The following is a 26,209-nucleotide window of genomic DNA, read 5'->3' as shown; positions in this document are numbered from 1 at the left end:
CTGACATTTAAAACCCTCAAATGTGGTTATTCTTGATGTGTGAACTCTTCCCTATCTCTGCCTCCTGCATATTCCTAGATTTTCATTGCTCTGCCTTAAGTTACTTGATCATAAACTCTTGAATTGCCTCCCTAAACCTCTCCACATCTTTACCTCTCATTCATACTTTAACACAATCCTTAAGTTTGGTCAAAACAGTAGGCTTTTGGTGGCCTGTTCTGAATCATCTTATGTGACTTGGTATAAATTAAATTCAGTGGCACTTTGTGTAAAAGAACTTATTGATTTTCTTCAACAATGGGAAGCATCACAGAATTGTTCAATTCTGTTCTCTCCATATCCACACATACACCTTTTCTAAAGATGATTGAAGCTGGCTTAAGTTCAGTAAAAGCCAAATTGTACTTTTTACTTTTCTGGTCTGTATGACTCTCTACCACATGAAGTTGTTGGGATGCTGCAAGACCTTGTGTCTTTTACAAGTAGAAAATAAAGATTAAGCAGTTGTTTGTGTGTTTTGTGAAGTAAGTTCCAAAAATAAATTTGTAGCACCTAGCAAAATTCTACATTTAATGCCAGTTGCCTGAATGTAATCTTCACCTCCTTCCTCATTGAGAGCTCTGATTCCCATAAACTAACTTATACTAAATGCTGTTTATCCATCACCCCTGTGCTCACTGACCTACACTGTGGTCCAATCCAATAATGCCTCATTTTTTACAATTCCAGATCTTGGTGTGCAGGGTACAAATTCAAAGTTTGCAGATGGTTCAGATCTTGGAAGCATTGTAAACCGAGGAGGAGAGTGTAGAACTTCAAAAGGACATAGACAAGTTGATGGAGTGAGCAGGTGAAGTTCAATGCAGGGAAGTGAGGTAATTAATTTCAGTAGGAAAAAACAATATGAAATAAGAATTACAACTCTAAAGGGTGAGCAGAAGCAGATGGATTTGGGTATATATCCACACAAGTCATTAAAGGTGGCAGCCAAGGTGGAGGGAGCAGTTAATAAAGCATTCAATATCCCAAACTTTATTAATAGTGGCATAGAACACAAGAGCAAGGAGGTTATGCTGAACTAGTATAGGGCAGTAGTTGGACCTCAGCTGGAGTACAGTTTTGGGTGTAACACTTTAGGAAGGATGTGAATGCGTTCGACAGAATGCAGGGGGCGGGGGGGTTTACAAAAATGGTTCCAGGGATAAGAAACTTCAGTTATGAAGATAGATTGGAAAAGTTGGGTCTTCTTCTTGGACAGGAAAAGACTATGAGGAGATTTGATAGAGTTGATCAAAACCATTGGGGGCTGGACAGAGGGGAAGCAGTGTCATAGTGGTGTTGTCACTGGACTAGTAATCCAGAGACCCAGGGTAATGCCCTGGAGGCCTGGGTTTGAATGTCCGATGGTGAAAAATGAATTAAAAGTCTAATGAAGACCATGAAAGCTTTGATTGTCGTAAAAGTCCATCTGGTTCACTAATGTTCTTTAAGGAAGCACAATAGCGCCACTGTTACCTGGTCTGGTCCACACCAAGTGGTTGACTCTTAAAATGCCCTCGGGGATGGGGAATAAATGTTGGCCCAGCCAGCGACAGCCACATCCCATGAACAAATAATTAAAAAAAAATAGATGGGGAGAAACTGTTCCCCCTTGTAAAAGGATCAAGAACAAGAAGCAAATGTGATGTGAGAAAAAACTTGCGCACAACGAGTGGTTCAGGTCTGGAATGCACTGCCTGGAAGTGTGGTGGGTGCAGGTTCAATTGAGACATTCAAGAGAGTATTAGATTGTTTTTGTGCAGGGTTACAAGGAAAAGGCAGGAGACTGGTACTAAGTCATAATTTGGAGAGCCGGTGCAGACGTGATGGGCTGAGTGGCCTCCTTCTGTGCCATAAGAATTCAATGAATTCTCTTCCTTTTTTCAAATTTCTGCATGACCCCTCCTAACTCTAACTTCCTACAAACCTCAGAGATCTCTTTCTCCTCCAATTCTGATCTCTTGCACTTCCCTGAATCACTCAACCATTGATGGCCAGACCATTATATACCCAAGTCCTGAGCACTGTTGTTTCCTCCCTAGACTACTCAGCCTTTCTATCTCTCTCCTTTTTAGACATTCCTTTAAACTTAAATCTTTGGCCGAGCTTTTGGTCATTTGTCCTGATATTTCCTTATGTGGCTCAGTGTCAAGTTTTGTCTGAGTTGCTCACTTTGGGGGACATTTTGCTACATTACATTACAATAAAGAGCATTAATGTACCTGATTGAAAGGGGCTTTTAGGTGTTCGATGAAGGACCAATCTGTTTCTCTTTCACACACAGATGAATAGCAGTGAAAGCACGATATCTGGAGGGGTGACGCCAGATAATTTACTCACAACACTTGTTGCTTTGGCTGTGGCAAATACAAGCAAATCCAGAAATGTGAGCATCTCCCTGGAGCTGTCTGTCAAAAACTTGAGCACAGAAGAGCAGAGGATTTTCTTGGAGACTCCAGCGGCACAGGCGATCTCTGGGATATTTGTTTGGGCGGCACTGATTGTGACATTTCACCAGGTGAGATTGCTTTTACATAAAATTATTTTGAAATTGCAGCACGGAAACAGGCTATTCAACCAACTGATCCGTGTTGGTGTTTTTACTCCTCACGAGCCACCTTAATCTAAACCGGTCAGCATGTACCTAACTTCCCCTTTAAATGCATCAGTGCTGCTCACCTCAATTACTCCATGTGCTAGCAAGTTCCACACTCAAACCACTCTCTGAGTACAAGTATCTCCCTAATTTCCTATTGGATTTATAAGTGACTATATTACATTTATGGCCCCTAATTTTGGATTTCCCACAAGTGGAAGCATATTCTCTACGTCTACCCTATCAATCCCCGTCAGATGCAAGAGTGCAACCATTGTGCCATGGCTGACACAATAAAGCATTGTAAGTGATTAAATAGTTTATAAGTATGTAAACACATAGGCAACCACTTAGTAGGGGTGCTTTAAAAACTTATGTTCTGTAAATAACTCTGCTGTAGTGTATAAACTCTGGATAGAGTCTCAGACATTTTTATTGCGTTCATTGGTTGTTCGTTCAGCTGAAGTAAACATCTTGGGTCACAGAGGAAGTGTTCAATAATCTGTTGCCTAGATTAAGTGGCCATTTTAATGGTTGCCATTTTGGTATTTTAAAAAGAAGTTAACTCTACAAATTAAATCATTCTCTCAATTATAGGACAGTACAAAACATATATCATTAAATTAAAGTGTGGTTTGTACTGTGAATTTTACTGGAAAATGTTGACCTGGACCCCACAATGATTATACTCTGATCTTCTGGGCTTGTTGTTTCATTGGTACCAATCAACAAGATGTATACAGAAGCATCATGGGTTCTTTGATCCTCTGGTTCCCGTCCTCTTGGGAGGGATCTGTTGAATCCAATCGGCATCTTCTCTGCCCAGACCAAGTTCAAAAACTAATATTTAAAGGGAACAATGGGACTTGAGATTAAACCTGTTGCTGTCTTATTGCAGTTGACCTGGATGCCAACACATTGAAATGAATGAGCTATGTATTGCAGTCCCCTCTCCATGGGTCAGTGGATAAATAAACCGCCTGATGTAGCCCAGTGCTCCACAGACCTTTGAAGGCCTCTAATTTAATCCATGGTGTGTGTTCATTGAATATAACATGGGACTTGCATCGTAGAAGCAGGCCATTCTGCCCAGCTGGTCCATAATGGTGTTTATGCCTCCACACAAGCCAAGGCTGAAAGGCATGCTGGTGAGGTGCATTGGCCATGCTAAATGCTCCCTCAGTGTACCTGAACAGGCGCTGGAGTGTGGCGACTAGGGGATTTTCACAGTAACATCAGTGTTAATGTAAGCCTACTTGTGACACTAATAAATAAATTTTAAACTTCAGCCAACCCTATACGTTAAAACCTCCATTCTGTCTCGTGTTTATCTAGCTCCTTCTTTATTGCATCGATGCTATGTATTTCAACCACTCTGGTATTGAGTACCACATTCTCATCATGCTCTGAATAAAGAAGCTTTTTCTGAGTTCTTTATTGAATTAATTAATAAGGTAGTCCTCTTAAATTTATGATCTCTAGTTTTGGTCTCCCCACACTAGATGGTGTTGCTGTGAAGTGGGGATGGGTCTGCATTTCTGTTGCAAACCACAGTTATTAACTCCTGCTGGGAAGTGTGAGAGACTGAGGAGCACAAGATTGTTCTCCCAAGTGTTGAATTGAGTAGCAACCTCCACTATTTGAACTGAGAGCAGAAAAATGGGCCACTTGACAAAAGTGGCAGGTGATGCTGCTGGAACTGTGTGCCCTGCCACAGTTGCCATCTTCAGGAAGAAGAACATTAGGGGAAAAGACTGGGATATTTTAAAAACATCTTTACTTAAAGTTTAAACGTTAATAGTGAGCAATCTCATTATTGCATTGATTAGTCATAGTGGATCCAAAGTGGCTATATTTTTTTATTTATCTGCAGCTGCCTGGTTAATCATTCACAGGGCTCCAATGTGCATTTACCACGGTTCTAAGCTGAAAATTGAGTCAGGATCTATATAATAAACTAGATAATAGTACCAGAACATTAGCTGTCACATCTTGTCTTGGACCTATTTTACAAACTTTCATTCCATACTTACAGCATGGTTTGAAAAGTGCATAATTGAGATGAAGGCTCAAAGCCTGAATGCTGGAAAGCAACAAAGCTTCAGAATGAATTGGTGATTAAATGGGTTTTAAAGGCCTAAAGATTGTAAGAGGAGGAAAGTGGCAAATCCTTACAACAATCTTTTATTGCTGTGCTATCTCCAAGAATGTTGGAACCTAGAACCCTGCCCTGGGTTATGAAGCAGTTCGGTGTCAGCACTGTTGCCTCAAGATTGTGAGCCTGGGTATTAAACCTGAGACCACTGGTCTGAATTCCTCAACTCAACCAGTCTAACAAATGGGCATCAAGAACAGCACCTTGTATTTATGTAACTCCTTTGAATGTCATAAAAAGTATCCCAAGGCATGTTATCAAATAAAACTTGGCACTGAGTTACATAGGAGAGGTGATCAATAACTTGGTTTAAAGAAGTATCTTAAAGCAGATGAAAAGGCCTAAGGAGAGCTTCCAGAGTTTTTGAGGCTTGAGCAACTGTAGGCACGGCTGCCAATGATGGAGCAATATTAGGGATCAGCAAGAAGGCAGAATTGGTGAAATGCGGAGATTTTGGGGAGAATATGGTTTGTGGGCAATTAGAGATACAAAGGGCAAAGATTTAGAGGGATTTGAAATTTAAAGCAAGCTGCTGAGCTCCTTTCTTAAAAAATAGTTTCCCTTCTACAGTTGCTTATTCTGCAATTGCTTGGAATTAATCAATGCTCTTTTTACAAGTTATTTTTATTGATCTATTACATCTGTGCCATGATGATGGGATCTCCTAAGGCTTCAAGGTTCTGTGTGCTTTTCTGTCCATTAATCAGTGACTCATGGGATTGTGCTTTCCAGGGGTGTAAGTGCTGCATTTTTTGCTGTGTATTGATGAAGTTTGCAGTTCAGGTCAGAATGCATTATCTGTCATCTGTGGAGCCAGGTAATGTCTGATACAGGAAGGATGTGACTAATGTACGTCCTAGGGACCAAAGTTCCCTGAATCTGAATGTCAGCGGTGGTGCATTAAGCAACGTTTTTTAAAAACCCCTTTAGCTGCACGTAATTTCACAATGTTTTGCTTTTACATTTAAATATACAGGACAAGGCATGGCTCCCTTTCATCAATTTTTTTACAGTAATTTACATGTTCAGTTATGTATTTTGCTTGAACAAAACTTACTGAAGATGTTGAGTCAATGGTACTGACACTTTACTTTCCTGTTTTCAATTTACTTAATTCCCTTTTGATAGTTACTATTGAATCTGCTTCCATCATCCTTTCAGGCAGTGCATTCCAAATCTTTGCTGCTGTTTAAAAAAGAATCTGCTCTCCCCCCTGGTTCTTTTATCTTAAATTCCATGGCCCTATTTTGGAGGGAGAGAGCAAGTTCTTCTGATGCCCTAACGTTCTTCCTTGAGCCAACATCATCAAAATAAAAAATCCAGAGATATTGCCATGAGGAAACCAACTGTTTAATTTGTTTGAATAATAACCATTCTATATTCAAAAGCAACTATCCACATTAAAGTTTTATGTAAATACAAGTTGTTGGTAGGTGTTTGGATGAGCGCAGCATCTGACCTGATTGCGGTGCCACACCCCTCCGCTAGTTAGGTTGCTCTGTTTAAACAGGCACAAAAGGCCATTTTAGATAGGAGCTGTCAGATGGTCTTCAGAAAGGAGAAATTAACACACATTTTGCCTGCTGGTGATTGAAAAACACTTTTTTTCTGTGCTGTGTCAAAAGTAACAATCTGCTTTCATGAACAGCTGAAAGGTTTGTTGAGTGCTGAGCTGAGAGTTGTATGGTATTGCTCAGGTTAGAATCATTTAGATGTAAAATATGGAGTGTATAATGTTTCATTTCCATCATCTCTTTAATTTTTGCCTCTCCTCAACAGATTTACCAGCACCTCCGACACTACAGTTCACCCAATGAGCAGCGCTATATTCTCCGAATCCTTTTCATCGTCCCCATCTATGCCTTTGACTCCTGGCTAAGCCTGCTTTTGATCAGTAACGAGCAGTACTATGTTTACTTTGACTCGGTGCGAGATTGTTACGAAGGTGAGCAAACATTTACTGGTGGAAATTTTGACGCATTAAATTTTAATATGGAAAGCACTGTAATAATACAATTACAACCTCTTCAATTGTAAACTTTGACCAAGCTATCAGAGCATTGCACCTCCCCTCTCCTGTTTCCTTCCTTGCAATTTAGTTACAAACAGCCCCTTTGCTTTCCAGTAAATGTGGAAAGGGGTGGGCTATGAGGATGAACATATTGGTCGACCAATGGTCAGGGTGTTGGGTGGGGCAGTTAGAGACAGGAAGTCATGATGAGTTCCCTAAGAATATGTCCAACCAGACTTGGTACCCCTAAGTTACTGTTACAACTAAATGCCATTCTAATTCACTTCAGGGGGTGTGAAGAGTCAACCACATTATGAACTAGAGTCAGCTGAAGGATATGGACAAACCTTTTGGATTTAAACAGAAACTTGATACCTTTCATGGTCACTTTTTCTGCACCAGCCCACAAATAATCAACTTTCTTCTGTTTCAAAACTTTTTGAGGTGGGATTTAGATTCATAGGTTCTTAGATTAAGACTCCTGCAACATGCATAATGGTTTGCTGGATTCTCTTTTTAGTTTACCAGATGTTTTTGACATGTTCACTGTTGTAAATGTGCTGTATAAATTGTTATGCATGGAAAGAGGGGTAAATATAGTCACTATTTATTTATGTTGGAATCCCTTTGGAGAACAGTCATGATGGTCACCTTCATCGAAACGGTGGGGAATTCTCTTGTTCTTTTCTATTCTCTCCAGAAATTTATGAAAAACTCTTGATTCACAGACTAACGGCTGAGAGAATCACATTCTCTATTAGTGGTTGATGGAGATTAGCAGTCCTCTCAAGTGCTTGGAGAAAACATTCTATGTAACCAAAAGAAATAGATCTTTTCAAATCTTTTCTTTGTCAGACCTATCAACAATTTTCAATGTTATATTTGAGGCTGGCTTTCTTTCAGTCTGCAAGCCAGTAGAGATAGCAGGCTAAATAAATTTCCATAGTGATGTTTTTCCATGAAAGAATTGAATAAGTTTATTTTGGGATTGTTTGCTGAGTAGAGGAGAAGTCTCCAATGTTGTTTTGACAATTTTGGAGAATAGTAAATTGTATAATTACTATTTATACTGGGTCTTCATTTATATGTTTGTTAATTCTAAAGGTTTGTTTCATTCATGGGACGTGTCCATTGCTGGCAAGGGCAGCATTTAATGCCCATCCCAAATTGCACTTGAGAAGCAAGTGGTGAGGTGTCTTCTTGATCCGCTGCAGCCTTAGTGCTACAAGTGCATCCACATTGCTGTAATCATAGAATCCCTGCAGTGCAGAAAGAAGCTATTTGGCCAAACGTGTCTGCACCAGCAACAATCCCACCCAGGTCCTATCCCTGTAACGCCACGTATTTACCCTGCTAGTCCCCCTGACAAGGGGCAACTTAGCATGGTTAATCCATCTAACCTCACATCTTTGGACTGTGGGAGCACCCGGAGGAAATCCATGCAGACACGGAGAATGTGCAAACTCCACACAAAGTGCCCCGAGGTTGGAATTAAATCCGGTTTGCTGGCGCTGTGAGGTATCACTGCTAACTGCTGTGTCACTGTGCTGCCCTGGATTCCTGGATTTTGGTGTAGCAAGAACAAAGTAAGAGTCATATATTTACTATTTGGCTACTAGCTTAAACTCTTTCCAAGGACTCAGTTTAGTGTGACAAACCAAAAGACAGGATCCAATTCAGGTTCATTTAAATAAGCTTCTGCTTATTTAACACTTTAGATACCAAACTCAAAATTACAACAGTAGCAGCACTTTAACTCTCTTACTGAGCATTAACTCTTCACTGACCATTAGCCATTTAACTGAACATTAACTCTAATTCTTTAACTGGAAACATATACCCAGTTTAGAAAGAAATGGCCAGGTCCGTTCCTGATGTAGATTCCGTCCTCATGGTCCTTCTCCGAAGATGTTCTCCAGGGCACTCTTGCGATGGTTGATCTGAGTTATCGCTGAAGACATAAGGCTGAAATATCTCTTGTATCCACAACTGTTCCAACCTCCCAGAAGGTTCTCTAGCACACAGCCAATGGTGTAATCAGAAACCGATCACATTGTCCAACCAGGCCAATGGAGTTACTCAGAAAATGGCATAATGCTTAATTTAAATGGCATGTAGGTCACATTGCCTTAACCCATATATGGGTATGACTCCCCCATATCTATCTTAGTTCAAACAACTATCCATATTTGATCAGCACAGAAAGTGTCAGGTCACAGCTTACAGGCCAGGTCACAGCTTGCATCTGTTTTTGATTAAAGCTTGACCACAAGTCCCAGCATTCTTAACACTCGGTCACAATTGCCCTTTAAAGCCAATATTGTCATTATTGTTGCTGAAATCATTTTTGTTGTTGGCTCTCTGACCACATATTTCTAGTCTAGATGGTGGAGGGGAACGTGATGTTCCCACAAACCTGCTGTTTTGTTTTTGGTCATTGAGGTTGCAAGTTTAGAAAATGCCAATGAAGGAGTCTTGCAAGTTTCTGCAGTATACCTTGTAGATGGTACACATTGTTGCAACTGTGCACCAGTGGTGGAAGCAGTCAATGTTTAAGTCAGGGGATGTTGCATTGATACAAGTGAGTTGCTTTGTCCTGCATCATGTGGAGCTTCTTGAATATTGTTGGAGCTGCACACATCCAGAAAAGTGAGGAGTTTTCCATCATGCCCCTAATTTGCATCTTCTATATGGTGGAAAGGCTTTGGGGAATCAAAAGGTGGGTTACTAGCTGCAAGAAAACTTATTATCCTTCATCTGCTGACAGAGCAGTCTGAGAGATTTTGGCTATAGATCTTTTGATCTATACACATTACTGAAATCATTACATTCTCAGCTGGCTGCCTATTCTAAGAAAATAATAATGTAGCCTTAATTAATTGCCTGACCTAAAAACTGATGAGACCCAAAATCTGGCACAGAGTCCGACTCGAGGCTGCCAGTTTCCAGACACTAACTATAATGCCAGTGAAAGTCGAGGGAAATGGTTAGACATTTTTTTGTTGGAGATAATCATTGTCTGGCATTTGTGTAGCACGAGTGTTATTACCATTTATCAGTCCAAGGTTTGGACTGATAAATGGTAATAACACTCGTGCTACACAAATGTGGGCACAGGCTGCTTCATTATCAGAGGAGTTGCAAATGCAATCATCAGCTATTATGCCCACTTTCCTTTGTTGGAAGGAAGGTCATTCATGAAACTCTTGCATCTCTCTTCATCTCACCCTATCAATATAATCTTCTATTGTTTTCTCCATCATGTTTATCTAGCTTCCCCCTCAAATGCAACTGATATAGATTGAATAAACTGCATCTTATCAAATTAAACTAACTCAAAATATGAAGTACAACAAGGAAAGTGAAGAACTGGGAAGTGCTCATTTAGCCCAAGAAGTTCATCTGTCTGTATTCTAAATCTCATCTTGACAATTTGAACCTCTGTTTTTGCCTCTATTGCCTTTCCTAAATCCAAGTAGTTATCGCTCTTCCAAAAGAAGAACTTTTTCCTAATAGCTGCTTATAAGATTTATTTTTCACCCAGTTTACATGATACCTTTTGAAATTTTGCCTTGAATTTTAAAATTCAAATTGCTTCTTCATTCAAGCTGCTTTTGGTGATTTCTTTCTTGATCAATACTCGAAAACAAAGTTTATGCCTTAAGCAGATTATGCACATTCACGCTAAATCTGTTGTTGGTGCTTGCATCTTGGGTAGCTGATTTGATTTGATTTGATTTATTATTGTCATATGTCTTAGTATACAGTGAAAATTATTGTTTCTTGTGCACTCTACAGACAAAGCATGCCGTCCATAGAGAAGGAAAGGAGAGTGTGGAGAATGTAGTGTTGCAGTCATAGCTAGGGTGTAGAGAAAGATCAACTTAATGCTTTCCTCCTTGCTGCCGATATTTGCTCAATGGAAAACAAGAGAATGAACTTTGTGTGACACAGACCACAGGTTCAGATTCCACAATTCTTTCAATTCTGTCACAAGGTTGTGAACCTGGAAGAGCAGGTTTGTTTTGTGGGTGTGTCCAACATGAACATTGATGTATGTTCTCATCAGTATCAGGCTTGTGTGTAATAAAGACTTGTATAAAGACTTGCAATTCTATATTACCTTCCACAACCTCAAGATAGCCAGATGTGTTCTACAGCCAAATAAAGTATTTTTGAAGTGAAGTCACTGTTGTAATATAGAAAATACAAAGCTCCCACAATCAGCAATATAATGATCACCAGATAACCCATTTTTAGGTGTTTGATAATGGCTGTGGCAAGCTCTTTTTATAAATACAATGTAGCGTGTGCACAACAGTGACGACAGTTCAGAAGTACTTAATTGGCTGTAAAGTGCTTGGAACATCCTGAGGTTGTGGAAGGCACTGTATAAATATAAGTTCTTCCCTTCTTTCAAAAAGCTTCACTGGTCTGGTGCTGTGCTAACTGATTTTACCAGGACAATTGGAATGCTGCCACAAATGCAGAGCCAAAACAAATCATGTATACCGGAAAGCTGAAACAAAAAATCCTCAAAGTGCTGAAAATGGTTGATCAGTAATCTATGACTTAATGTTTCAGGCATGACCCTTCAGTGTGCTAAGGGAAGGTCACAAACAAGCCCATTTCCTTCGTAGCTGCTGATTGATCTGCCATAGTTTCCAGTAGGGATGCTATTAATTAGTTTCCAGGCAATAGAGATACAGCTAAGGTGCTTTTTTGTTTGTTGTTTTCCCTAATGTTCCTGTTATTCTTAATCCTGTCCTTAGTACTGTTTCTCTTTCTAAAGTTACAAAGCCAATGTGTGTGGAATGGACCCAGGCAAGCGCTTAACCCATCTCGTTGCTTGCTCCAAAAACCAATTCAAATTAAATCCAAATCATGTGCCCACAAGAGACAAACAAGATCCAAGCTGACAAGAAAAGGCATTGGATCTGATGGGTATGATCTGACACTTGATCTTAGCCAAAAGGCCAAGAAGTGATAATGTTTCTACCTGATTTTGTGTGCAAGGTGAACGTGATAACCACTTCACTACAGAAACAGCTGATATTAATTGAATTTAAATTGCACCAGTTGTTGCGATGGGATTTGAACCTATGTCCCCAGACTACTGCTTCTTTCTACCACTTAATCTAGGGTTATTGAAGCTAATTGTAGCATCCCAATTGCTCTTCCAGCTGAGATCAGGGCAAACCAGGAAACAAACCTGCAACTTCATAGCCTTTGCTTATTATTACAGTGGCCAATAACTTTATTCACTGCCACAACAGCAGCCTACGTTTATATAACACCATTAACATAATAAAATGACCCAACATACCTTCACAAGAGTATTATCAAATGTAATTTATCACCGGGCCATGTAAAGAGATATTAGAATGGGTAGCTTTTAAGGAGCATCTTAAAAGAGGAGAGAACAGTAAAGGGGTGGGGAGGTTGGATAGGGAATTCCAGTGTTTCAGTCCTTGGCAGTTGATGGCACAGCTGACAATGGTGGAGCAAAGCAAGTTTGGATTCTCGTTTAGACTTATGCCCATCAAGTGATTAATTAATTATTTGATTGAAGTATAGCTATTTAGCTGAATAATGCAAGGTCAGGCAGCGAACTTGACATATGTTTGCAACTTGAAGATTAAGGATAGAATTCCAAAGCAAGTTGGTCAATCTTTTGCTTCTTCAAAGTTGGTCAAGGAGTGCCATTAACATGGAAAAATAGGGAGTCTGAGACTGGCTGCCAGTCCGAGTGCTGGCTGCAGCAAGATTGAAATGGCAGAATGGCACTCTAGCCTAGAAAAGGCCTTGGATATGCCAAGAAGCACTATTTTTAATGAGACTCATCTCCTGGGACCCATCCTTTCCTCCAGAGAAGTGTATGTCTACTCTCAACGTGTCAATTAACCATTCAAGATAATTGGGTGCATAAATGCTTTATAAATTTTAATTACCAAATCAATTGGAACCTGTGCAATCTGGGGTTTGCTTTCTGACACGCAAGATTGGATTTCTTCAGCTAGGTTTTCCTCTGAATTATGTATGAATATGCATCTGTTATGTTTCCCAATCTGTGAGCCAGCACACAGACTGGTGCAGTGTGTTGCCTATAGTGTCAGATTGAGGATCCAAGGTACGACTGGAATTTGCAAGATCAAAACTTGAATGTGTTACTTCAACCCGAACTTATTGCCTTTTAAAAGTGCTCCAGTGAGTGGGGCTCTCCATATGTTCCCTTCTCCTGTAAGGATTTCATACCATTGGGATGAAAGTGATGAATGACAGGCTTCCAGAATAAACAGTGATTTATCAAGCAACAATATTTTACCAATGACTTGGCAATCAATAGTTATCAGATTTATTCTATTGACTGACTCTGAGGAATGGAACAGCTTCTGCACAATAAAGAAAACAAAATTATTCCACTGGGCAGTGCACTTCCTTCCTTCCCTCCCTCCCGAGAACAGGTGTTTTGCAAGATTCTATTTATAAACATTGTAATTGGGAACAGAATACATGGATTCTTAAGCCAGTGTTTCTTCTGGTTGAAGAACTTTATGTAGTGTATTTGAACAACTCAGCACTCTTGTCCTCACACCACCCATCAAAGGCAGTTGAGATTGAATGACAATTGAGACAAACATTCTCTTGGTTTGATAAATTAATCCAAAAGCAGCCACATAATGTGTTCCATGCAGCCAGATGCTAGAATCTAGGACAGATGCTGCTCATTATTCCCATGGCAGTCACGCTCTATTTTGCTGTTTACTGCAGCAGTGTTCTCTTTATAAGGTCACTTTAGCAGGGGCTTAGTTGTCTGGATGCTTATCAACAGTGGAGATTAAAACACAATGACTCTAAATAACAGTTGGAGCAGATTATATATAGATTACTGAGGCAGCGATCTGTTTGTTTGCTGAGGTGGCAGCAAGGGAGGAAACAGAGGAAAGGAAGAGAGCTAAAACACCTATTAAATTGTGCAGTGACATATTAGCATTCTTCAGAGACGGATGGTCCATCTATCCTCGCATCAAATCTGGGGTCTCTGTTTATCAATCATCATATGATATGAGATCAATTGAGAATTTTCATGGGGAGTGAAATGTGGAGAATAACTTTACATATCCATCCCCACCCCTCACCTTCCCAAAGCTGAGTTGGGATTAATGTATGCGTAGTTACAACAGCTACAGTTATGTGCATTTCCAGCATATTTTTAATGTAGCAAATCATCTCTTCACGGGAGTGTTGCCGGATAAAAAATTACCTCAAACCTGTAAAGAGCAAGTGGAAGCTTGGTCAAAGAAGTAGTTTTATGCATGCAGTACCTTGACGGAGGATGGGGACAGAGAAAGAGAGAGGGGTGGGGAGATTTGGTGGAGAGAATTTTGGAGCTTGGAGCCCAGGCAGCTGAAGACGCAACTACCAATGGTGGAGTGATGGAAATTGTGGTTGTGCAAGCGACCAACATTGGAGAAGCTGAGAGATTCCAGAGGGTTGTAGTGCTGGAGGAGTGAGGGTGTGGAGAGATTTTAAACACAAGGATAAGAATTATAAATTGGTGGAATGGCCAGAGTGGATGCAAATGTAGGTCAGCAGCAGAGTTAATGGGTGAATGGGACTGGAGTTACAATATAGTCAGTAGAGTTTTGAGTGAGTTCAAGTTTACAGTAATATCTCACGAGTTCTCTTGCACCTCATTATTAATACCTGTTCAAGCTGCACGATGGGCTCAGCATTGCAGATAATATTTGGGGCTCTCTGAAAAACCTTCACAAATCATTGAAAAGGTAAAGTGTCCGGTGCCTCCAGTTACTAGTTGTTTTGCATGAGCCATCGAAAATAATTGGAAACTTAACAAGCTGGAGCTTGCTTTCACACACCAGTCAGATTGGGTTTCTAATGCTTGGTTTATGTTTACATTATGCATGGATGTGTACTTGTTATGCTTTTTCTTGGTCTGTCGCACAACAAATATTCTGCAACATATAGTTGGATAGTTATGTATTGGGAGATGAAGGTAAAACTAAAGCAAAAGAGCAACAGCCTAGGTTTATTATATCTAGCCTGAAATATGTTACTCCTTCTTAATATCCTTAGCTCATTAAATCTCTAAATTGAATGCAAATGTAATGATTTTGTGTTTCTTTGTGGGACCAGTGATCAATTGCTTGTTGTGAAGGCCAAATGCACATGAACTGATTGGGTGATTGCAAAAAGTTATTACAGCTTCTGCACAGAAAATCCGCTGCCTTGCTTCTCTCCTTCAGAAACGGCTGGCCTCCCTTTTCTTCAGTGCTGTCTTCTCACCCCCCACACTGCTGCCTCCGTTCCCTCTTCCAGCATTCCACCCTCTCCCTGCCACGCCCCCACCCCCAACATGTACGCACACAATCATAGGCCTCTCTTCCCTCCTATAGCCATCCCACCTCCCTAGAGAAAACACCCTAATTCTATTAGAAATTTCTCAACAGGTGCAGTGAGCAGAGAATAGTTGCAGTCCCGGTTGCACACAGCAGTGTGGCCTCCAGACATAACTGACAGGGGGATCACTCAATCATCTCCATTCTGACCAGAAATAGTTGTGTTACTATATACAGCCATAAAGCTTTTGCATCAAACGAACCTGTGATGTTTCCAACCTAGTTCCTTATGGACATGGGTCAGAGTGCACAGTTACCTATAAACTTGTCATGAGCTGTACTAAATTGTGAATCTCACTGGGACACTGCTGGTGTCTTAAGTGCAGCACCTCCATGGCTACAACTGGGGCTGAACTTGATGTTGGGACCAAGCCTTGGGAGCAACAGCAACATGCATTTATATAGCTCCTTTACCGTAGCCTCCAGGCACATCAAAGGAATGTTATCAGACAAAATTTGACACTAAACTCTACAAAGTGATATTGGGACAGGTGATCAAAAAAACTTGGTCAAAGAGGCACGTTTTAAGGAGTGCATTAGAGAGATGCAAAATGCTCTGGGGAAGAAATTCAACAGCTTAATGCCTAGGGAATTGAAAACAGCACTGCCAATGTTGAAGGGAAAATCATTGGGGATGTGCAAGAACATTACATATTTGACAGTTGTGCTTAATGCTGACGTGGGAACTTGAACTTTTTTCAAATATTGCATTCGCTTGTGTCGACGTGTGATAGGGACATGCTAAATGGAGATAAAGTTCCTGCCTTTTTATAGGGGAATAATTTGGTAGTACATAAACCTATTACACATTCGTACACCTAATGACCTGGGGTCTTTTCTATGTGGATTGGCCATGGTTCGTGTCAGGTGCTTGACCTAGGTGGGAACAACAAATAAAAATAGAATGAAAGGATAATTGTTTGTCACGTAAAAATCCAATGGATATATATGTTGTCTTCCTTGCAGCCTTTGTGATCTACAACTTCCTCAGCCTCTGCTACGAGTACCTGGGTGGAGAAAGTGCAATAATGTCGGAAATCAGAGGGAAACCAATTAAGTGAGTTGTTTCAATCTTTTATGCATCCACCTACATTGTACACTAAAGTCACAGACTTTGAAGACTTCACATTTAAATCACAACAGAGTGCAATTATCTAAACACACAATCGGAAAGCGTGACTAACGGGACTTTTCAGTGCATTCTGCATAGAACAAAATGATGGCCAAAAACCAAAACAGAGATGTATTTCTCTTTTAATAAAGCCACCAACGTTTCTCATGTATAAACCAGCATTATCAGAATTGCTGCCTAATGGGCTTAAAACTATGCCTGAAGGTAAGGGATTTCAGGCCAACTGCAAGCAATGTACTGAGTTAATAGGAATGGGTTTAGGTTAGGTATTACCCAAACACTCCATGATCTCTAGAAAGGGATTCCACTGTACAACCATTTTGCTGGGTTTTCCATGTAGTGTTTTAATCCAAACCTAATAATTTGCATTTTTCTCACTGTGAAGTGGTAGTTCTCACAAGTGGCTACATAATTATATCCGGATAAAACTATGGATTTATAATTTATTTATATATAATGTTCTATCTATTTGTTTACATTTCCATCTCATCCCCAGGTCCAATTGTATGTATGGAACATGCTGTCTGATGGGAATGACCTACTCCATTGGATTTTTACGGTTTTGTAAACAGGTGAGATTGTGAGAAGTCTGAACATTGGGTTTGCACGTTTGGTGCTGATAACAGTCGGTAGCAAGTTCTGTTTGCACTTGTGTCTCTTGGCTAACCAGTCTTAACCCATTGAAGAGCATGTGCAATAGCTCCAAAAGCTGTACCTGAATGGTAAAAGGTCATTTGATACATCAACCCCACTTCATGCATAGACTACATACAGTCATCAGCAATAACTTGCATTTACATAGCACCTTAATGTAGTAAAATGTTCCAAGGTGTTTCACAGGAGTGTAAGCAAATAAAACATGGCACAAGTCCACTCAAGGAGATATTCAGACTTGTGACCCAATGCCTTGTTAAAGAGATAAGTCTAATGGAGCATCTTAAAGGAAGACAGAGAGATGGATAGGGTTAGGGAGGCAATTCCAGAGCTTAGGGCCTCTGCCGCTGAAGGCCCAGTTGTGGAGTGAAGAAAATCAGGGATGCATAAGAGGCCAGAATTGGAGGAGCTCAGAGATCTTGGAGGCTTGTAGGATTGGAGGAGATTATAGAGATGAGGAGTCGTGAGACCATGGACGAATTTGAACACATGAGAAAATTAAATTCAAGACATTGCAGGACCAGGGGCTACTTCAGTATTGTCCAAATGAAATCACTCAGAAGTAGCCAATTGGCTACAGTGATATCTGCTTTAGCCATGTTAATTAGCATTAATTTTAGTTGAAAACATCTTGCGCACAATACAAGTAAACATATTGCATTTGTACATCTACCATTCAGTAACCAAAGAAGTCCAACACTCACTGATCAAAAAACTCAGATGCTTAGTCTATTTTCAACCAAGAAATATATAAAAATGTTGAAGATGGCATGCATATACATGAGTATGTGTATTGAGATGACTTCTCTATTCATTTACTATTTATTTGAATTTCCCATGTGGGGCTAGTGTCTGATGTACTGTACTGTGAAGACCTTATCATTAATTCATTCCTGCCCCTTTAATAATCAGCAAAAATTCAATATTGGTTCATAATCCTAAAATATTATCAGGAAACATTTTAGAACATTAATCTGTTGTTACATCTTCATTATTCATCCCCAGCCTGCTTCCCTGGACAGAAAACATTTGCTTCAGGAGCCATTGGTCTCCGCGCACTATTTGATTATTTTCATCTGTACCTACCCTTGAAAATACTTCTGAATACAGAAGCTACTGGAAACAATCTGGTCAGGATACATCTGAGGAATGAGAAACGGAATTAACATTTCAAGTTGACGATCTTTCACTATCACCAACCCCTTCCTGACTAAAGGCCTATCCAGTTCCTTTTTGAAGAAGTTAATAGACTGAACCTCATTGTTTTAAAATGGCACAATTGGTCAATCGCCTCACTCCATCCACTTCCTTTGGGACAAAGGAACAGGAGAAGCCATTCAGCCTCTAATGCCTATTCTTCCTATTCCATTCGAAAATGGCTAATCTGTGCCTCAAACTCCATTTACCATCTTTGTTCCAAAACTCTTGCCACCCATACCAAACAACTTTGATCTCAGTCTTGAACATTTCAGTTGACCTCCAGCACTCACAGGAGAGAGCATTCCATATTTCTATGACCCTTTGTGTCAAAAAATGTTTCCTTTGCTCCAGAATGGAGAAAACTCTGTGGCTCTTTGTTCTGGATTCCCTCACAAAAGGAAATAGTTTCTCTGAGAGATTCAGTAGAGGAGATAGTCATTTTAAGCAAGTGAATTGGATCACCTCTCAATCTTTTATACACAAGCCAGATTCATGCAACCTATCCTAATTTAACCTTTTAATTTTACCATTCTGATGAATCTATACTGTATACCCTCCAAGGCCACTATATGCAAAGTTTTGGAAAGGATTATAAGAGATAGGATTTATAATCATCTAGAAAGGAACAATTCGATTAGGGATAGTCAGTACGGTTTTGTGAAAGGTAGGTCGTGTCTCGCAAACCTTATTGAGTTCTTTGAGAAGGTGACCAAAGAGGTGGATGAGGGTAATGCAGTTGATGTGGTGTATATGGATTTCAGTAAAGCGTTTGATAAGGTTCCCCATGGTAGGCTCTTGCAGAAAATATGGAGGCATGGGATTGAGGGTGCTTTTGCGGTTTGGATCAGAAATTGGCTAGCTGTAAGAAGACAGAGGGTGGTGGTTGATGGGAAATGTTCATCCTGGAGTTCAGTTACTAGTGGTGTACCACAAGGATCTATTTTGGGGCCACTGCTGTTTGTCATTTTTATAAATGACCTGGATGAGGGCGTAGAAGGATGGGTTAGTAAATTTGCAGATGACAAAGTCGGTGGAGTTGTGGACAGTGCGGAAGGATGTTGCAGGTTACAGAGGGACATAGATAAGCTGCAGAGCTGGGCTGAGGGGTGGCAAATGGAGTTTAATACGGAAAAGTGTGAGGTGATTCACTTTGGAAGGAGTAACAAGAATACAGAGTACTGGGCTAATGGTAAGATACTTGGTAGTGTGGATGAGCAGAGAGATCTCGGTTCCATGTGCATAGATCCCTGAAAGTTGGCACCCAGGTTGAAAGGATTATTAAGAAGACGTACAGTGTGTTAGCTTTTATTGGTAGAGGGATTGAGTTTCGGAGCCATGATGTCATGTTGCAGCATTATAGGAAGGATGTGGAAGCATTGGAAAGGGTGCAGAGGAGATTTACTAGGATGTTGCCTTGTATAGTGGGAAGGTCTTATGAGGAAAGGGTGAGTGACTTGAGGCTGTTTTCGTTAGAGAGAAGGTTAAGAGGTGACTTAATAAAGGCATACAAGATGATCAGAGGATTAGATAGGGTGGACAGTGTAAGCCTTTTTCCTCGGATGGTGATGGCTAGCACGAGGGGACATAGCTTTAAATTGAGGGGTGATAGATATAGGACAGATGTCAGAGGTAGGTTCTTTACTCAGAGAGTAGTAAGGGCGTGGAATGCCCTGCCTGCAACAGTAGTGGACTCGTCAACATTAAGGGCATTTAAAGGGTCATTGGATAAACGTATGGATGATATTGGAATAGTGTAGGTTAGAAGGGCTTTAGATTGGCTTCACAGGTCGGTGCAACATCGAGGGCCGAAGGGCCTGTACTGCGCTGTTATGTTCTATGTTCATTCAGAGAGCTGGTATAGACATGATGGGCCTCTTTTTACATTGTAACAATTCTGTGATGCTCCCTGAGGTGTGGTGCTCACATCTGAATGCAGTTCTCAAGATGGAGTCTGACCAAGGCTCTGTACAACAGCAATTTTAGAAAGCAATATAGCAGCACTTCTTTTGTTCAAATCACTGAGATAAAGTTTAACATTCCAGTAGCCTATCTGATTACCATTTTGTATCTTGCCCTAACCTCCATTGTATGTACTGAGGCACCTTGCTCCTCCACAATTTCTCATCCTTTCAAAAAAAATTATTTGTCTTTTTCTGTCAAGTGGTCATGTTGATGTCCACCTTCCACTGTTTTCCCATTTGCTTAATTTGTCCATGTCCCTTTTTAACAATCTGGTCTGCAAATTAGTGTGCCCCTAACTTGGTGTCATCTGCAAACTTGGTTATATAATTCTGTGTTCATTCAAGTTATTCACAAAGATGATCAAATCCAGAACAGATCTTGCCGCCTTCTGTCAAGGCACCCAGTTAGTGTGGATCTGCCCTTCAGAGTATCCTTGTTTATGTATCATCGCCTTGATTTTGAGTGCATTCTGCTGTACAAAGTCGATTGTTACTGCACGATGCTGATAATGTCAGTCATACCTTTTGTTGAATGATGAAATAGTATATTTTTAACCCTTGTATAAGGTAGCATAGTGGTTCAGTTCCTGGACCAGTAACCCAGAAACCTAAACTGAAGACCTAGAAACAGGACTTCAAACCCAATCATGTCAATCAGGGAATTAAATTCCATTAAATAACTGGGATGAAAAGCTAATATCATGAAACAGCTGGAGTGTCATAAACTCCCATCTAATTTACTGATGTCATCTCGGGGAAGAACTCTACTCTCCTTATCCAGTCTGGACTGTATATGACTCCAGATCCACAGCAATATAGTTGACTCTGAGCTACTCTCTGAAATGGCCAAGCAAGCCAGTCAGCGTATTCAAGAAAGTGGCTCACCACCAATTCCTAAAGGACAATTGGGGGTGGACAAAAAATTCTGTTCTTGCCAATCACATCCACACGATTAATGATAACAAAACACAGGTCTAAAGAGCTGACTTCAACTTTTAGCTCTGAGTGCGGAACGTGTGAACAAAATGATCTTCACCCATGAATGGGTGCTACAATTGACCAGGGTCCCTTGGCTGATGAGAAGATTCAACCAGGCTACTATTACTCCCCCGTCCACCTTCAGTTGCTCCCCGCTGACTCCTGCTGAAAGTGTGCAGGTGTGGGCATTGGATGAGAGGCAGGATTGGATTCAACTATGAGGGACCAACCCCCACTGTGGAATAGCCAGCCAACATTCGCTCTTTAGACTCCCATGGCCACAGGTGGGGCATCAGACGGTGACTGGAGCTGCCTGGTCCTGCATAATTTAACTTGATCATTCTGCCATGCTCAGTAGGTAACATTCTCTTCTGAGTCAGAAGTTCAAGGTTCAAGTTCCACCCTCACAGACTTTAGAAAATTAAATGATACTCGCAGTGCAGTACTGAGGAAGTGCTGCACCATTGTCTTTTGGATGGAACATTGAATAGAGGCCACATTTGTCCACTTTGATATAGAAGACTTCATTCATGGTACTATTTTAAAGAAGAGCAGAGATGTTCTATCTGGTGCCCTAATCAATACTTGCCACTAAGCTGAGTGATCTGATCATTATTACATTACTATTTGTAAGGCCTGGCTGTGCACAAATCAGCCGTCATATTTCCTACAATGGTGGTTGTGCTTCAAAAAGTACTTCATTAGTTCTGAAACACTTCATATCATAAATAAAAACAAAAAATGCTCCCAAAATTCAGCAGGTCTGGTAGCACCTGTGGAGAGATAGAGAAACTGAATTGTTTCTAGTCCTATTCTTCAGAGCACTTTGTCATTATGAAAAGTGCTAAAGAAATGCATATTTCTTTGTTCTTCTAGTGATGCAATATTTCTCAAGGAGAGAACACTTGTATTACCTGCTCGCATGTTCTTCGTGTGCTTTGTGATATATTTCGCGGAAACAAGAACTTTTTTCCCCGCAGGGAAAAGGGGAGGAAATTGACCCTCCCATTCTGATTGCATTGGAATGAAATTGAGGGTGTTTTTCTTTACATGGGGAGGTTGGCAATTCATCTGTATTAGGGATTTTAAATTACTTACTGTTTTTGTGCCTTGTACTTAACATAAATCTGCTGTCTGCCTCCCCCAGGCTACCTTACAGTTCTGTGTGATTAAACCTCTAATGGCAGCCATCACCATTATCCTACAAGTGTACGGCAAATATCATGATGGAGATTTCGAGTAAGTTGGTGTTTCGTTTTTGAATCTCACTCTCTGAATGTATGCTGTGACTTTTTATTGTTAGGAACGTTAAAATCTTTGCTCCATTAATACTTCCTTGGATGTAATGTGAAAAGCTGTTTTAGGTAGTATGCTGAGGTCAATGGGAGTGAGGGAGTGAAAGCATTTTTGGGTTAATTACCGTCTCTGTTGGATTCAGCTTCCTTCCATAAGTTACACATGCACCCAGTGGATTAGTTCTCTATTGTACAAAAAGATTCGTTCGGTATGTAGAGCAATAGAGAGGTTTCCTCCTTGGAAGAGCATAACTGAGAAAACTTCCTACAGTACAGTACAAACTAGGTAAAAGCCAGCATCTCCACCTATTTGGGGCTACACAGACTTCTTTCTTGTTTGTGTACAGTGTAAGCTATCTGACTTGTACACCCACATAAGTGGAAAAACAAGTATGGCCTAGCCCTTGGGTGGGGTTGATTTGGTGATACCAATTGATCCAAAAACATTACAAGTTGTGAAGTAAGACTTGTCTGCATTTATTAGCATCTGGTTCAGTGTGACAATAGCCAAGCAAGCTGGGAAAAGGTGACTTCCCAACCCTCCTGACCACAGGTAATGTGTGACCTGGAAAGGTGGGAGAGGAATAAAAGGCATCAGGCAAAAATAATACATAAATATATAAACATGTGTGTTTAAAAATATTTACATGTATAATATTTTTGTTTTTCATATATATTATATGGTTAATGTTTATCATTAGTACAGCTTTAGTCAATTGTTCTTGGAAACTATCTGACTCCAAGTAGAATATAATAAATCCTTGTAAGCCAAGTAAGATCCATTAATGAACCTTGTTCAACAAATCAGCCTCTTTAGCAAGAACACTATGCTAATAGGCTTTAAAGCTGAGTTATGTGTGACATAATTCTACCAATCTCTAATGTAGAATAGGAACAGGTTACTCAGCCTCTCAAACTTGTTCTGCCATTTAGTTGAATCATGGTTGATCAGTATCGCAACTCCAGTTACTCCTCTTGGTTTTGTAACCCTTAATATGCTTGCCACACAAAAATCTTGTCCAGATTTGATTCCTTGCATCAACAGCTTTTTGGGCAACAGAGTTCCAAATTTCCACAACCCTGCGTGAGAAGAGGTATTTTCTGAAATTACCCCTGAATGGTCTAGTTGTAATATGAAAACTTCTGCCTCCTTTTTCAGGACTCTCCCACCAGAGGAAATAGTTTTTCTTTCTGAACCCTACCCGCACCTTTGGTCATCTTAAAAACCTCAGTTAGAAAGCTTATGTTAAGTCATTTCCGTATTGCAGCAGGCTTGCATATTTTGAATGAAATTTCCCTCCACAATTTTTTATCGCAATAAAATGGTTTAGATTGCGGCTTTGAAGCCAGAGAAAGGGATGTAGAGACAAATAATGGGGAAACGCGCTTAAGCAGCTCAGGCAGATTGTCCTCAGGAGGTGTCACTAATGCTGCAGAAAAGAGAACAAGGCATAATGAATAGCCACCGCAATGTCAGGATGAGTGGATGCACAGACACAAGACTGTGGAAGGGTCACTGAGGGACAAGGTGGGACAAAGCCATAGATCAATTTAAAGGACAGCTTGAGGAACTTCAGGTTGATTGCAAGCAAGCATTGAGTAGAAATAAATTCTCTTCCTCGGACAATGCTTACTGGCAGGAAGTTAGACTTGTGGGGGTTTGGTGAACCAGTGTCATTGCTGAATGGAGGTACCTGGTCCCTCCAATGGCCATGGGTACAGATCAGCACCATAGCTCCCAAATGAGCTTCTGAAATTTCTTAACTCTCTTTACTGTTTTAGGATATCAAGAAATCAGCTGAGGTTGAAATCCACTCTAAATAGTTGCTTTTATTGACAAAACACAGCACTTTGAGATGTGTGTAATCTTGATCAGTAATACAATTCAAAATGGCCAAATTCTTCTCCTTCAGGAGATTGAGGAGTTAATTCTCCTTTGACATCCTCCTTTGTCTCTGCTTCTGGTCTGGCTCCTCAAGCAAGCTAAAATTGTTTTTATATTGTTTTTGCAGGTTTAAAAAAGCTTGACTGGTTTATGAAGATCTAGCTAGGCAGCTGCTTTATCTTTAATCCCATCCCTAATCTCTGCAGAAGTACGTAAAGCCTTAGTTAGCCTTTAACAGCCTGAAACACTGATATCTTTTGAACTCACTAATAATCCATGGTTTCTAGATCACCTTTAGTATTTCCCTTAAAACTAGTAAAGTCCATATTGAAACGGTGAAAATTCTTAAAAGTGGAATTTCCCAATCTGTGCCATTCTCTTGTCGAGCACAGATTGGCATGGGGAAAGTCTGAATGAGTCTGTCCAGGGAAATCCAGCGCACATAAAATTCCTACAGTGCAGAAGGAGGCCATTCAGCCCACCAAGACTGCACCGACTCTCCAACAGTGCATCTTACCCAGGTCCAATCACATCCTATCTCCATAACCCCATATATTTACCCCGCAAATCCCCCTAACCTAAACATCTTGGGAAACCAAGGGGTAATTTAGCATGGCCAATCTGCCTAATCTGCACATCTTTGGGCTGTGGGAGGAAACTGGAGGAAACTCACTCCAACAATCCCCCAAGGCTGGAATCGAACTCGGGTCCCTGGCACTGCGAGGCAGCAGTGCTAGCCACTGTGCCGCCCTCATATCTGTCTTGCATGTGACATTAGCAGAGGGCTGAAAGGTGGACCCGAGGAAATAGAGAACCCCTTGGGGGGACCATAAAGATGGGTTGAGTTAAAAATTCATTTTAAACAAATGATTGGAGATAGTGAATCCTTTTGCAAGCTAATTATGTACATTTAATTTCCACAGTGTGAGAAGTGGATACCTTTATATCACCATTATTTATAATATCTCTGTGAGTCTTGCACTCTACGCATTGTTCCTCTTCTACTTCGCCACCAGTGAACTCCTCAGTGCATTTGATCCTGTTCTGAAATTCCTGACAGTGAAATCCGTTATTTTCCTCTCCTTTTGGCAAGGTGGGTAAAATGTCTATTTTAAAAGTCAGTTGAGCAAACATGAGAACAGTGGCTCCTTAAAAATTAAGGAGAGGAATCTTTTGGTTTAAAAGAAGTAATGGATAGAATATTGGAGCTTAAGATAGACCAATCTCCATGAGATGATGGTTTCCACACCAAGGTATTAAAGGAAAGGAAATTGCAGATGTCATTTTTCAAAGTCTTTAGATGCAAGTATTGTGCCTTTAGATTAGACAAATTGTAAACGCCACTCAATTATCCGAGAAGGAGGGGGAAGGAATCAGATGATTACTGACCCATCAATTTAATATCAACTGTGAGGAAGTTACTGGAATCTATCATTAAATGTATAATTGACTTTGCATGTGGACAAATGTCAGCTGATCAGAGCATCAATGTGGAGTTGTGAAAGGTGATAATGTCTGACTATTCTGGCTGAATTATCTGTGATGGTTACTAGAATAGGAATGCCTTAATTGGCTTCGAGAAGACATATGGTTAGTTTCCACATAGAGCTTTATCAAAAGGGATATTATACATCCCTTTGCTCCTATTTGAAGAATCCCTCAGGCATCCTGGTCAATGTCTTTTCAACCAAGTGCAATTAATTTGTCATTCATTGCTGCTGTTCATGGGGCACAGTTGTTCACAAGATGGTGGCTGTTGGCCAATAATTAACAACTTTAAAGCAATTTGCAAATGCAATGTTTTGAGATGTTTGAGAATCGTGATGGGGCACTATAGATAAATTTAGAGTTGGAGGAATGTTTTCATTTCTGTTTAATGCAGC

General features: G+C 40.4%; 1 protein-coding gene across 1 annotated transcript in view; it reads left to right on the top strand.

The window, feature by feature from the left end:
* The window catches only part of tmem184a (transmembrane protein 184a), a 38,942-nt gene that overhangs the window by 8,424 nt on the left and 4,309 nt on the right, over positions 1-26,209 (top strand). Inside the window, exons 3-8 of the mRNA XM_078240216.1 lie at positions 2,324-2,557; positions 6,570-6,735; positions 16,188-16,278; positions 16,850-16,925; positions 22,294-22,385; positions 25,250-25,419. Of these exons, the coding sequence (XP_078096342.1) occupies positions 2,324-2,557; positions 6,570-6,735; positions 16,188-16,278; positions 16,850-16,925; positions 22,294-22,385; positions 25,250-25,419 (829 nt within the window). The remainder of the gene's footprint in view (positions 1-2,323; positions 2,558-6,569; positions 6,736-16,187; positions 16,279-16,849; positions 16,926-22,293; positions 22,386-25,249; positions 25,420-26,209) is intronic.

This window comes from Mustelus asterias, chromosome 23 (assembly GCF_964213995.1).
Source record: "Mustelus asterias chromosome 23, sMusAst1.hap1.1, whole genome shotgun sequence".
NCBI classification, from domain to species: Eukaryota; Metazoa; Chordata; class Chondrichthyes; order Carcharhiniformes; family Triakidae; genus Mustelus; species Mustelus asterias.
The sequence above is the reverse complement of the archived record's forward strand: the minus strand, read 5'-3'. Positions and strand labels throughout refer to the sequence as shown.